The sequence below is a fragment of the Vombatus ursinus genome, unplaced genomic scaffold (assembly GCF_900497805.2).
Source record: "Vombatus ursinus unplaced genomic scaffold, bare-nosed wombat genome assembly UNPS02009205.1, whole genome shotgun sequence".
Classification (NCBI taxonomy): domain Eukaryota; kingdom Metazoa; phylum Chordata; class Mammalia; order Diprotodontia; family Vombatidae; genus Vombatus; species Vombatus ursinus.
The window spans coordinates 17,420,367-17,434,585 of NW_020948983.1; the positions used below are offsets into that span (position 1 = coordinate 17,420,367).

The 14,219-nt window shown below is 46.5% G+C and overlaps 1 protein-coding gene across 1 annotated transcript; it reads left to right on the plus strand.

Moving 5' to 3' along the window:
* Positions 1-6,244: 6,244 nt before the first annotated feature.
* Positions 6,245-9,528, plus strand: CALHM1 (calcium homeostasis modulator 1). Its single transcript, XM_027851451.1, has 2 exons — positions 6,245-6,812; positions 8,728-9,528. Exons 1-2 carry the CDS (start codon positions 6,261-6,263, stop codon positions 9,199-9,201), a joined length of 1,026 nt encoding a protein of 341 aa, XP_027707252.1. The 5' UTR covers positions 6,245-6,260; the 3' UTR covers positions 9,202-9,528.
* Positions 9,529-14,219: the final 4,691 nt, after the last annotated feature.

Consider the following 14,219-nt stretch of genomic DNA (forward strand, 5'->3'; position numbering starts at 1 on the left):
ATTTATCAGAGCTTGTCTCTTCCTTTAAAGCAGCTAGGTGGTACAGTGGATAGAGTGTCAGGCCTCGAGTCAGGAAGACTCTTCTTCCTGAGTTCAAATGTGGCCTCAGACACTTACTAGCTGTGTGACCCTGGGCGCGTCACTTAACCCTGTTTGCCTCAGTTTCCTCACCTGTAAAATGAGTTGGAGAAGGAAATGGCAAACTACTCCAGTACCTTTGTCAAGAAAACCCCAAATGAGGTCAGACATGACCGAAATAACTGAACAACAAAAATTACAGCTCAGAAAACATGAGAGCTCACACTCATGTGACAGGAAGCCTTACAGGACAGTACTGAGGTGTTAAACAATAATCATTAGTGTTTACATAGTGTTATAAGGTTTGTAAAGAGCTTTACATATACCATCTCATCTAATCCTCACAACAAATCTGTGAGGTAGAAGCTATTATCATCCCCATTTTATAGATAGGGAAACTGAGGCTTGGAACAGGTTAAGACTTAGGGTATTAAAGTCAGGGTGAGGGGAAGCTAGGTGGCGCAGTGGATAAAGCACCAGCCCTGGAGTTAGCAGGACCTGAGTTCAAATCTGGCCTCAGACCAAACACTTAACACTTACTAGCTGTGTGACCCTGGGCAGATCACTTAACCCCAACTACCAAAAAAAAAAAAAAAAGTAAGGGTGACACAGCTAGCAATTGTCTGAAGTAGTATTCTAGCTCAGGTCTTCCTGACCCCTAGTTCAGCACTCTATCTATTGCATCCCCCAGCAACCTACTAAATGATGTGACTATAACCAAATATGAAAATGTGTAGTACAGGAAATATATGGCCTCAGGGAAAAGAGAGATCTATGAGGGTTGGATTGGTCCTGGAAGGCTTCTTGGAGGAGGTGGAATCTGAGATGAGGTTTGAACAATGGGTGGGATTGGGAGAAGTGTCTGGAAGAGGGTAACCAGAATAGTGAAGGGCCTTAAGTTCATGTTATATGAGTATCAGTTAAACAACTGGGTAAGGTTGGCGTGGAGAAGAGAAACTTGACTAGGGGGAGAGGAGAAGAATATAAGAGCTGTCTTTAAGTATTTAAAGGGCTCTCCCCTGGGAAAAGGTGAGATACTTGCTCTACATGGCCAGGAGGTAAGAACTAGGAGTGATTACAGAGAGACAAATTTGGAGTTGTCATAAGAGAAAACTTCCTGGTACTGTTAAAGCTATCTCCCGTTGGAATGGACTGCCTTGGGATGGAGTGGGTGCCACCTCATGGGAGGTCTTGAAACAAAGGCTAGATGACTACTTGCTGGATATGAGGCAGAGGGGATTCTTGTTCAGGAATGGTTTGGAAGAGATGGCCTCCGAGGGACCTTCCAACCCTGAGATTCTGTGATTCCAATAAGGAAGATCTTTCTAAACTGTAGAGCAATTTGTGCAAGATCCTAGAAGTGGAAACAGGGAGGAGAAGAGGCATCAGCCCAACACCTAGGGGTCTTTCCTAAGAACACGAGGCCACTTGGGAAGAAGCCACTTCAAAGGGGAAGGGGGAGAAAACTCATTGAGTAGGCAGTTCCTTGTCCCCATACCCATCCCAAAGAAACAAAATGGTCGTTGCCAATGGACGCTCTCATCCCAAGAGGGTGGGCTCCCCCCCAAATCAGTCTCTTCTTTCCTTTTGCCTCCAGAACCCTCCTTTCTTGACCTCTCCAATATCCTTTTTTTCAAATGAAATTTTATTTGATTTTTCTAAGATCTGCCTTTTCTCCCTCCCAGACTTCTTTCTCTCCCCCAATGAAGAAAGCAAGAAAAAACAAAATCTCTATTACAAACATTTATAGTCAGGCAAAACAAATTCCCACATTGGCCATGGCCCAAAAAATTATGCCTCCCTCTAACCCCTGAGTCAATCATCTCTCTTTCAGGTCACCTGTTTCATCATGAATTCTCTGGGATTGTGGTTGGTCATTGATTTAATCAGAGTTCTGAAGTCTTTCAAAGTTGATTGTCCTTACAGTATTATTTTTATTGTACAAATTATTCTCCTGGTTCTGTTCACTTCATTCTGCATCAGTTCATACAATTCTTCTTGCTGTAACCTGAGTCCCGAAGCCCATCTCCATCCTCATTGATGGAGATCAATGCCCCCCATCTGCACAAGAGGCAGTAAGGGAGAGAGAAGAACTTCAGGGTGTTCTGTCTCTCCATTTCCTTCAAGTCTCTTGAGTTGCTTTGAGTGCTTTTGGCTTCTAGCTTTGAGAGAGAAGATTGATGATGCCAACCCCACCTCCAGTCGCTGGAGAAGAAAATAAGACTCTGGGAAGAAACTGACATGAGAAGAGCTAACAATCTCCATCATGTCCCTATTCCCAGCTTGCTACTCCAGAGATTTGGGGGAAATTTCCCCTTGGGTGATACCTGGGACTCTCTTGGTTTAGCTGGTACCTCACTCCCAAGAAGAGTGCTCCTTCACTCCATATTGTCTGGTAGGATCTATTCTCCTGTGTGTTCTTTCTCTGATTTCTGCAGTTGACTCAGATAAACGGGTTTCTTGCTGTTTATTATGTGTATTCATGATAGAACTGAATTTTGTGGGAAAGGAATCAAACCTTGAATGTAAAGGTTGGATCCTACCTTCCACAATAATGAGCAGCGCTCAGTACTTTGCCTTGAACCTGGAAACCACATCCCCTAAATTAACAGTATTTAAGGACGCAGATAGATATAATTCTAGCCCAGTACTCCCTCTCTCTGAGGACAGCAGAACTGCCAAGCTTCTGGCTTCAATCTCTTGCTTTCCCTCCAGGCAGGAATTAAAGTCTCCCTTGGAGGCAGGTGTGGGGAGAAGAGGCTAGAGATGTCTGCTGTGTCTCCCTTTGGGCCTCACAACGACACCTGCATGTGACATGTTGGGGATAGCCTCGTCACACCAGACTTCTGTGAAACCATCTCAGGACAGACTTTGCATGGTAGGGGAGAGGTCACCCCACTCCAACCTATTCTTCCAGAAACATCATCCAGCAATGTTTAAGCCCAGGCCAGTGGATCAGTGGCAGAACCAGAGATGCCTGGGGTAATCACCAGGGTCAAAAGCAGCTTCTGCCAGAAGAGGTAAAGATCTGGCAACAGCTGGCGTTAGTCCTGGAGAATCACACAAACCTACAGCTACATGCCCATGCACCCAGACGTATACAAACACATAGGGTTTATAGGTCAAAAATAGACAGAAAGAACATTAAAGATCATCTAATCTAACATGTCATATTGTAGATGGGGAAACTGAGGGCACAATGGATAGAGTGCCAGGCCTGGAGTCAGGAAGAATCATCTCCCTGAGTTCAAATCCAGCCTCAGACACTTACTAGCTGTGTGACCCTGGGCAAGTCACTTAATCCTGTGTGTCTCAGTTTCCTCATTTGTAAAGTGATCTGGAGAAGGAAATAGCAAATCACTCCAGTATTTTTGCCAAGAAAACCCCAAATGAGGTCATGGAGGGTCGGACACAACTAAACAACAAACTGCGGGTCTATGTGGGGGGAATTGACTTCCCAGTGCCACACCCTCTTCCACATAAATGGATCTGTGATTTCACTGATAACAGGGTGCCTCAGGCCCTTAATAAATGCATATTACAAGTGGGTATTTGACAACATAAATCCTAATTTCTCCATGTCCTCTGCAGGATTAGAACCCAGGTGTTCCTGAATCCCAGTTCAGTGATTTTTTTTTTTCACCATACACAGGCATGCAGATACATGGCACATAAATACACACACACACACACAGAGATTACAATAATATTACCTAGCATTTATAGGGTCTTGTCAAGTTTGCAAAGCATTTTACGTACATTATCTTCCACAGACAAATACACATGGGCACACCCACAGCAACCTAGACGCCCACACAAAAGAGCCCTCAGGACAAGACTGGGAGAGGGCTGGGCCAGTCAGGGTGGTGCAGGTTGGGGCGAGGGACTGCCTGCTTTCCCAGGAGCTACCCAGGCTTCAAAGGGAGCCCCACAAATGCTCCCCCACCCCCTCTGAATTAAAGAACCCTTCAGGGCACTATCCCAGTGTCCAGAGCTTCCCTCCCAAGCAAGATCTCTGAGTGCTGTGTTTTTTGTTTTGTTTTGTTTTGTTTTTTTAATGTTGGAGCAGGGAGAAGATGGGGGAGGGGATTCTGGGAGGTACTGGGGAACACATATACAAAAACACATAGACACACAGACACATACACAATGCACACATGCACACACACATATACACCGCCCCCGCCTTGGGCAGGACAAGAAGGACAGTTCCATGGCATGTGAATAGAATGATGAACTTGGAGTCAGGAAGACCTCAGTTCAAATCCTCCCTCAGACACTTAGCACCTCTGTGACCTTGGTCAAATCACTTCATCTAAGCCTCCCCATCTGTAAAACAGGTATTATAATAATAGTACCTATCTCACAGGATTTTTGTGAGGATCAAATGAGATAATCTATGTAAAGCACTTTGGAAGCAGCTATAGAAATGTCAGCTATTATTATTTACTATCTTTTTCAGGAGCATGACAATCCTTGATGGAATCCATTTCTTATGCGTTTGAACTCCACTCTCCCACTTTTATCCCCTTCCCTATGCCAGATGAATGACTATCTGGGACCATTACTGAGAAGCAACATTGCCTTTTGGCAACAGCCATCATCATGAACCAGCATCACCAAGATAAACAGGGTGATACCTTGGAAAGAGAGACCTGGATATGAAGTCAGCAGAGATCTGAGTTCAAATCCTAGCTCCTACACTTCCTGGTTGTGTCACTCTGGGTAAAACACATAAAGATTTGGAAACTAAGTTTCTTCATCTGTCAGAGAGGGGAAGTGATATTTGAAATACCTAACCCCTCCACGATTGTTGTGAGGAATGTACTCTGAAAGCCTTAAAGGGAATTGTGAGTTATTAACATCACCATCAGGAGACTGAGTCTCAGTGGTAATTCTGCAACGCTTTTTCTAAGGCACTTTAATCTCTTCAGATGTTACTTTTCCTGTCTGTGAGATGAAAGGGTTGGATTAGATGAGAACTATACTGGTAAATGTTTAACAATTGGCTCTCTGAGGGAAAAATGTACGTACAACACACTTATAAGTTTAATCTGTTTTATTCACATTTTCTCCATCACTTTCTTAAGTCTAGACAATGAACAAAACAATAAACCAAGCCCCAATCTGTCTCATTCCCAGATTTCCAAACTATAAATGACCATACTGAAAATTGAACAATTAGCTGGCCCAGATGAGCTGGCTCTGGCGCAGTCTTGCACTGACATGGTCTCGGTGATCAGTTAGCCCCTTGTGACATTTGTGTTCAATATACATCGCGGAACAGAAAAGGAGCAGTTACAAGTTTGCAGATCAGCACGGAGATGATCCAGGGGGCAGAGGACAACCTCCCTCGGGCTATCTGGCCACAGGATGAGCTGAGCGCCCATAGCTTGGGTTCTCCGGCCAGGCTGGTGTCCCCTCGGGAAGACCCCATAAGGCAGGGTCTCGTCTGTATCTACTTACACCCCCTTCCACACCCACACAGCAGGTACATGCTTCTGCTCTCTGTGAAACAGCACGAGCCTCCCCACTGCCCCCACCATGCTTTTTATCCAGACTTTGTCCTCATTGAACGTGGACTTGTTCTGTCCGCCAACCGGCTTGTCCATCCTTTCCTACCCCCACCCCTGATCCTCACAGTGAACTTGGCCTTTCTTCCTAGGCAGATGGGCAGCACAGACAAGGTCAGGGCCCTCCCCTTGTGGTTTCCCTGTTTGCTGATGGCTACAGAGGTGACTGGCCTGGAAGGGGTGGAGAAAGGAAAAACAAGTGAGAGAGAAAGCCTCCCCAGCTGACTCGGGATTTGCAAACCAGCTCAGGGAGAACCAAGGGTGGGGGTTGGCAGGGGGGCAGTACTGGAGACACAGCCAGTGAAGGAAAGACAGCCGCCGCCCTAAAAGCCTCCACAGTCTGCGGGACTCCAGGACCCTGAGACATGAGGCCAGGGGTACCCCGCGAGAAAAGCCGAGCATCTGAGGCAGAGTGTGCTCTAGTCATTGTCCCGAGCATCCCCTGGGGACCAGGGGGTTGGAAACCAACATACAGGGGGCCAGGAAGAAGGGGTCGGCTCTGAGGTGGGGAGGAGCTGATTGAAAGCAGAAGCCCAGGGCTCCTGGGTCCCAAGGCTGGGCAGCTGGTCCCCTGGTTCTTGAGAAGAGGGGAGCCCGTGAAGCCGCACGATGGATAAGTTCCGGATGATATTCCAGTTCCTGCAATCTAACCAGGAGTCCTTCATGAATGGCATCTGTGGGATCATGGCTCTGGCCAGTGCCCAGATATACTCAGCTTTTGACTTTAGCTGCCCCTGCCTGCCTGGGTACAACCTGGCATACAGCGGGGGTATCCTTCTGGTGCCCCCCTTGGTGCTCTTCCTGCTGGGACTGGTGATGAACAACAATGTCTCCATGCTGGCTGAGGAGTGGAAGCGGCCCATCGGCCAGCGGCGTAAGGACCCCGCTGTGCTACGGTATATGTTCTGTTCCATGGCCCAGCGGGCGCTGATTGCCCCTGTGGTCTGGGTGGCCGTCACCCTGCTGGATGGCAAATGCTTCCTGTGTGCCTTCTGTACGGCCGTGCCCGTGGCCACTCTGGGAAATTCCAGTCAAGTCCCCAGCCTGGCCCAGCAGGAGACAGCCAGGCTGCTGGCTCGAATCCCCTGCCAGGAGATCTATGATGGCGAGTGGCTGATTGCCCGAGAAGTGGCGGTCAGATATTTGCGCTGCATCTCCCAGGTGAGCTCTCCTGATCTTCTTCTACGGGGCCTCATAAAACAACTTGTTCATTGTACTTCTTTCTGTGTGGCCTGAAACTGAAATCCCCTTTGCCAGCTCAGGAGCCTACCTAGCTGGACTAGGGTCGAGGCCTGGGGTATGATTCTGGGGCCTGTACAACACCCACTGGCATAGCAGGTCCTAGGAGCCCAGCCTGTCCCAGCCTGCCTGAAGAATAATTGAAGGCCACAAAGGATTTGCATCCTTTAAAACTAGGGAACCTGGAAAGGGGGAGGAAGGGCCTTGCTGAGAAAGACAGAACATGGCCCCGGGCCATTTGGATACATTTCCCAGGCAAACATGGCCAGCAAGCCCCCTCTCCCATGTGAGAACAAGGGGCTAAGGTTGGACCCTTGGTTAGAATAGAAGTAGGGTAGGATTAAATATATTCCAGCCTTCAGTGTTTCCCCTCTTGGAAATCAGACCTCATTTCTTCATGGAGTGGGGTTGGGCAGTGTTTGGGGAGACCCCGCTGGAGAACTGAAATAGAAAAACCCTCCAAAAGCAGAGATCTGGAGCTTGATGGATACTATGGGAGACGTGGAATCAAGAGTCTTGCCCCATTTAAGGGCCTTTGGGCAAGTCACCCATGTGGGCTATAGCTTTTCCATTTTGAAAGTGAGAATGGTTCTCTGTAGGATGGTCTAACAGGCTCTTAAATCAAAACTCATATATTGAGCCCTACTGTGGGCCATCCCGGAGCTATAGGAGACGCAAGTATGAATAATAAGATCTCTGGGAACTTAAAGTCTAGTTGGGGAGACAAGAAAGAGGTCTTAAGTTCACTAACAATCCAGGGGAGAATGTACCTAAGTTTCTAAAGAGCAGTATGATCAGAGGAGAGAGAACGCTGAGGGAGGGCTTGGTTAGAGAAGGGGTTTTGGAGGAGGTGGTTTATTAAGATTCTATTAATGTGAAATAATGTGAAATCCTATTAATGTAAAATAATAATAATATATTCATATAGTCTGTAAGGGGCAAGGAAAGAAAGGAACAGGCATTTATTAAGTGCCTGCTCTATGCCAGGCACTGTGTCAGACACTTTACAAATCTTATCTCAGTTGATCCTCATAACAACACTGGAAGGTGGGTTCTATTATTATTTTTGGGGGGGGGTGAGGCAATTAGGGTTAAGTGACTTGCCCAGGGTCACACTGCTAGTTAAGTGTCAATTGTCTGAGGCTGGATTTGAATTCATATCCTCCTGACTCCAGGGCCAGTGCACCACCTAGCTGCTCCTGGTAGGGTTCTATTATTAATTCCCCTTTGCAGTTGAGGAAACTGAGGCAGACAGAGGTTAAGTGATTTGCCACTGGTAGGTTCTATTATTAATTCTCCTTTGCAGTTGAGAAAACTGAGGCAGATAGAGGTTAAGTGATTTGCCACTGATAGGTTCTATTATTAATTCCCCTTTGCAGTTGAGGAAACTGAGGCAGATAGAGGTTAAGTGATTTGCCACTGGTAGGTTCTATTATAAATTCCCCTTTGCAGTTGAGGAAACTGAGGCAGATAAAGGTTAAGTGATTTGCCCAAGATTGCACAACTAGAAAGTATATGAGGCTGAATTTGAACTCAAGTCAGTACTCTATCTCCTGTGCCCCTTAGGTCCTTCTGTAAAATGAAGGGCAAATGTCAGTATCATTCCCATTTTACAGATGAAGAAACTGGGGCTCTAAGAAGGCACGCAGCTAGTAAATATCTGAGGAAGGATTAAAACCCAGGTCTAGGGACTATAAGTTTAATATCTCACTACACCATGTCACTCCCCAGTGGCAGTGACAGAGGCCTGTAGCTCCTGAATGGAGAGGGAGGTGGGGCATGATAGGAAGGAAATTCTATCCTTCCCTACTCACTCCTCCACTTGGGGTTCTTACAGGCTTTGGGCTGGACCTTCGTGCTGTTGACCACACTCCTGGCATTCATCGTCCGGGCGGTTCGGCCCTGCTTCACCCAGGCCGCCTTCCTGAAGAGCAAGTACTGGTCCCACTACATTGACATTGAGCGCAAACTCTTTGATGAGACCTGCACTGAACACGCCAAGGCCTTCGCCAAGGTCTGCATCCAACAATTCTTCGAAGCCATGAACCACGACCTGACCTTGGGTCACTCCCATCCAAAACCAACCAAGGCCTCCGCTGAAGGGGCGGAGGAGGAGCGGGGAAAGCTTCATGGCATTACTGACCAGGGTACCATGAACCAGCTGCTCAAGAGCTGGCATAATTGTAAGCCCCCGCTACGGCTGGACCAGGAGGAGCCACTTCTGGAGAACGGGTGGGCAGGTGGGGTGCCTGGGCCTGGCCCAGCCCCTATCCTGAGGAAGGAGGTGGCCACCTACTTCAGCAAAGTATGAGGAAGCAAAACCTGGCACTCCGGCAACAAGCTACAGGTTTGCAAGCCACACGCCGGGTTCAGGGCTAGGTTTATGAGATGGAGCAGGCATCTGCTTCAAGGTTCAGGACCACCTTGTTCCCATCAGCCTCCCATGCTGCCAACCAGAGAGGCCACTGGGTCTCTTGAGGTCAGCATCAGCAAAGATTTAAAAGCACTTTTCATGAGCCAGGGAACCATATTGGGACTACTGCACAATAAAGAGAAAATAAGGATCTTGGAACTGCTGCTGATGGGCCCTATTGGTCAAGGGCCCATGAAGCCCAGGGAACTAGACTACCAGTCTGAATGCTCCAGGCCCTCCTCCTCCAACAAAGGAGAAATTTCTGATGTGGGAGCTGGGGGGGGGGGGGCTGGCTTGTCCTAAATCAACCCTTTAACTTCACTATTTCCCTACTCCTTAAAAAAAAAAAATTCACTCACTCTTCATGGGGAGATAAGATTAGCAGTATTAATCAGAATAGATCAGAGTGGGATTAATGAGCTGTTGGGAGGAACGGGGCGGGGGGAAGAAGACAGGGAAAGAAAGGTAGGTCCCCAGCCTTTCTCCAATACTCCCTTCCCTAACAGGTGAATTAGCCCTTGTCTTCTATGAGCTAGAACTGGGTAACCAGTTCTAATGTTCCAGGAACCTTTGTTGGGGATATCACAGGAAAAAGTCTGAAAAGTCACAGGAACTGAGATTTGTCTTGTGGGATGAAGAGAGATGAGATGAGGACCTTACCTGCACATCCTCTACTGTGTGAGATAGACAATTAGCATCTGGAGACTGAAAATTCTGCTCCAGGCCAGGTGACCTGCACAGTATCTGTGATGATGTTCATAATGATAATATTGCGACTTTGTGTTTGAGAAAAGCACTTTCTCCTCCCCTGGAGTTCAGGGAGCTTGTTTTATTTCTCAACTTACCCTGCTGAATGATTACCTTTGAGCCAAGGATCTGGAAGGCTTCCCCATTTTACAGTCAGGGAAATTGAGGCTTAGAATAATGAAGCAATATCCCCCACAAGGCCTAAGCCCTCTGGAATTCTTCAGGCTCAAGGATTTTGAGATAAGGACCCTGAAGTTAGTAACTGTCTATGGATGAGGCTAGGAACCATGATCTGATCGTGGGTCAATTCTGAGTTCTGGCTTCAGCAGTGATGTGTTGCATCAAGCCATTTCCACTCTCCTGGTCCTCTCTATAACCTGCAAAGCTGGGGTAAAAGAGGTATTACCCTCTTTTTAGCCCCACCTCCTCAACATTGGACAGCACCTGGCTAGATGTCACCCATCATTGTGGGCCAGCACAGCCGCTGTGGCAGCTTTCAGAGAGGCATAGATTGTGAGACTTTATCTTTAGGATTTGGGAATTAGGGGAAAGGGTCTTTAATACAACCCCTACTATTTTCCCCAGTGGAAACTACTCGGAATCATGGAGAGGTACGAGGGGAGGTAGGGAAGGTCTGCCTCCACAAGATATAAACCCTATAAAATATTTCTCCTATAAAATATCAAAAGTGTAATGATGCCTTCGTGAACGAAAACTGCCTTCTCCATATTCCTAATTTAAAATGTGAATACCCCTGAGAGAGGGCACACATTCAGTCCTCAAGCTTTCAGGGTGAGTTAATAAATTGCTTAATTAAATGAACATTTATTAAGGCCTATTATATCTATAGGATCATACTAGGTTCTGAATGAATTTTTCTGTCATCTTTCGGTCTCACCCACTCCCAAGTTTTGAGATCCCACAATGTAATTTCCTAGGTCTTCAGAATATCCTTCTCCCAAAGGGGTAGGAAAGTGGGAAGAGGCAAAGCCATAATTAGAATCCATCGAAAATTCAGGTGGCAGGAAGGGTTGGGATTTAAACACCAAACACCACTATGCCCATTCTCTAGTAGAACATGCCATGCTATGAATCCCAATGGCTTATGATTTAATTCCTTATTCAGAACTGATGTTAAAGACTTTAAATATAAAATCTTGCCCTAAGAGGAAGCCTATGAAATAGGTTCATAGGATCACAGAGTTGGAACTGAAAAGGAACTTAAAGAACATTAAGTACAACACCCTCATTTTACAGATGAGGAGACTGAGGCAAATGCTTTGTTCAGGGTCACACAGCTAGTAAATGTCTAAAACAAGATTTGAACCCAGGTTTTCCTGACTCTTTGACTTCTCTCAGTCAAGTAAGATACATAGATTTATGTAACTGAAGTGGCCTGTCCCCACTCCAACTTCAACTGAATTTTGCCTGGCTGTAAGAATAAAGGTGTAGGATGGAGGAAGGTCTTAGTGGCCTCCAAGTTTGATATGAATCAACATTGTGTTAGGTCAAGAAAGCTAATGCAATCTTAAATTACATTTAGAATGGCGCAGTGGTCAGGGCTAAGAAGTCCATAGCAAGGGATGCTGCTGTGGATCAGACCACATCTGCAGCATGGTGTTCCATTCAGGATGCCATATTTTGGGAAGGATATTGATAGACTGGAAAGTGTTCAGATAAGGACTACCAAGATAGGGAAGGTTTTCAAGTTAATGTCATATGAGGCTTGATTGAAGAATTGATTGAGATAGTTACCCTGGAGAAGGGAAGACTGGGAGAGGAAATGGAAAGGTAGCTATAAGATGGCTATCTTCAAGTATTTTGAAGGTTGTTTATTCAATGCTTCCTTTGACTCTGCAGTTACCATCTGCCAATATAGGGCAGTAAAGTCCAAGATCTCTCAGAACAGCAAAGCCCTTCCCTCTCCCCATTCCCATATCACTTCCAGTCATGCCACTGAAGCAATAATTGGAAGTGGAAAAATGACAAATTTAGCCTTGATATGAGGAAAATTTTTCTTACAATTGTTGTTGGTGAGTCATTTCGGTGTTGTCCAACTTTTCATGACCCCATGTGGGGTTTTCTTGGCACAGATACTGGAGTGGTTTGCCTTTTCTTACAATTAGGAAAATCTCAAAGTGGAATGGAGGGGAGCTAGATGGCTCCTTGGATAGAGCACTGGGCCTGGAGTCAGGAAAACCTGAGCTCAAATCTGGCATCAGATACTTACTAGCTGTGTGACCCTAGGCAAGTCACTTTACACTGTTTGCCTCAGTTTCCTCATCTGAAAAATGAGCTGGAGAAAGAAAAGGAAAATGGGGTCATGAAGAGTTGGACACAATTGAACAACAAAAGTGGAATGGGCTGTCTAGGGAGTTAATGGGTTCTCCCTCCTGGGAGATTGTGGAGCAAAGCTGGACCATCCCTTATCTGGGAGATGCAGTGGATTCTAGTTCAGGGATGAGTTGGAGTAGATGGCCTCAGAGGTCCCCTTCAATCCCAAGGTTCTGGAAAGTTAGATGCTGACTTTGCCCAGGGCTTTGGCTGTTAGAAACACTCCCTTCCTCATTTTCGTATCTGGGGGTAGAGTGAGGAGAAGCTCTCAGGTGGTGGGGGACTGCACTGTGGGATCTCAGGACCTGGGAGCAGAGTAAGATGTCAGCCCCCAAACTAGACACTGTTTCTGACTGCAGCCGCAAGACAGAGCCTCACTCCTCCTCTCTCCAGTTGAGCTAAATCTCCCTTCTAGCTGCCAAAGGGGTGCGAATGAGTCACAGGAAAGGAGGGGGGAGAGGGAGGGGAAAGTTTTGGTTCTGGCAGGGTGTGGCCTGTATAAGAGAACACAAAACTCCTTCCTAAAGAAACAGAAAATAGTGACACCCCTAGAAAAAACCCCAAGTCCCGTGCCTCTATCCACTTCGCAATGCCACCTTTTCTGTGCACAAATAATGAAACGGGACCAAATGTTATGAGCCCATGACAAGCACAAAGCACTGCCTTAGTTCAGAGGATCAAGAAATCATACCCAACTTGGGGCCAGCAGAGAAGGGAGGGGAAGACATAAAGGAAGACTTCATGAAGCTGGCATTTGACCTGGGACTTAAAGAAGGAACAGGGTTTGAAGAGGTCGTTTGGGATGGAGGTGGGTGTGAAGAATGGAGTACATTTCAGACAGAGGGGAGAAAAGCCTAGAAAGCAGAAGACGGAGGAGCAGGCCTCTTAGCCTGGGCATATGACTCTCTTGGTCACCTGGCTAGAGGTACAGGGAGAGCAGGTGTGTGGGTTCCTATGACTATACAGTGTTTATCATCCCTGATAATCAACATCATCAATCTCATCTCTCCATCAACAAAACTGATGGACAGGAGCAGAGGCCCAGGGAATCCAAAAGAACAGAAGACCCAAAGTCATTTCTATTTTGTTTGGTATTGCACCATAGCATACTATTGTTTCTCCTTCTCAGCAACAATTACCTTCCTGACCCCGTCTATCTGAGGCTGAGGATACTTTTGAGTTTGGGCTTTCCTTATCTCTGAAAGATTCCATGGTTCTTCCTATGGAGAATCCACAGGATAATCTCTACACCTCCCACCTCCTTCCAGCACAGCACCCCTCCTCCATATATACATTCAGATAGCAAACTGAAAGTAAGGGGAATGTAGCTAAATACCTTCCTAAAGCCTGATCCCCCAAAGAAATGTAGCTGTTAGACCACAGACTAACAATGTACCAGCTCTGGTCTCTCTCCTCCCAAATTGAGGTTAAGAAGGAGTGCATGGAAGTCAGTTTTTGCAAAACCATGGAGGCAGGAGGTGGACTGAAAATTTGGGGCAACAGCAAATAAGTCAGTTTAGCTGGAAAGTAGAGAGTGTGAAATGTATGTATGTATGGAGTCAGATTGTGAATGGCTTTTTGGAGATAATTTAGGGCAGAAGGATTTTGATGAACCTAAAGCAGAAGAATTGGCAAGGAGAGGGCCATGGTCAGTTAAAATGCAGAGCAAGACATCAGAAAGCAGAACAAAGGAGAAATTAGGGGTCTCCCCTGACCAGCCAGGAAGGCAGAGTTAAAGGGTAGTCAGAGTTGGACTAGAATAATCTTTTCCTTTAACCCACAGAGAGTTCAGGCAGCAGAGGTCCTACATCCCCTAAGCAGCCCCATGTCAGGTA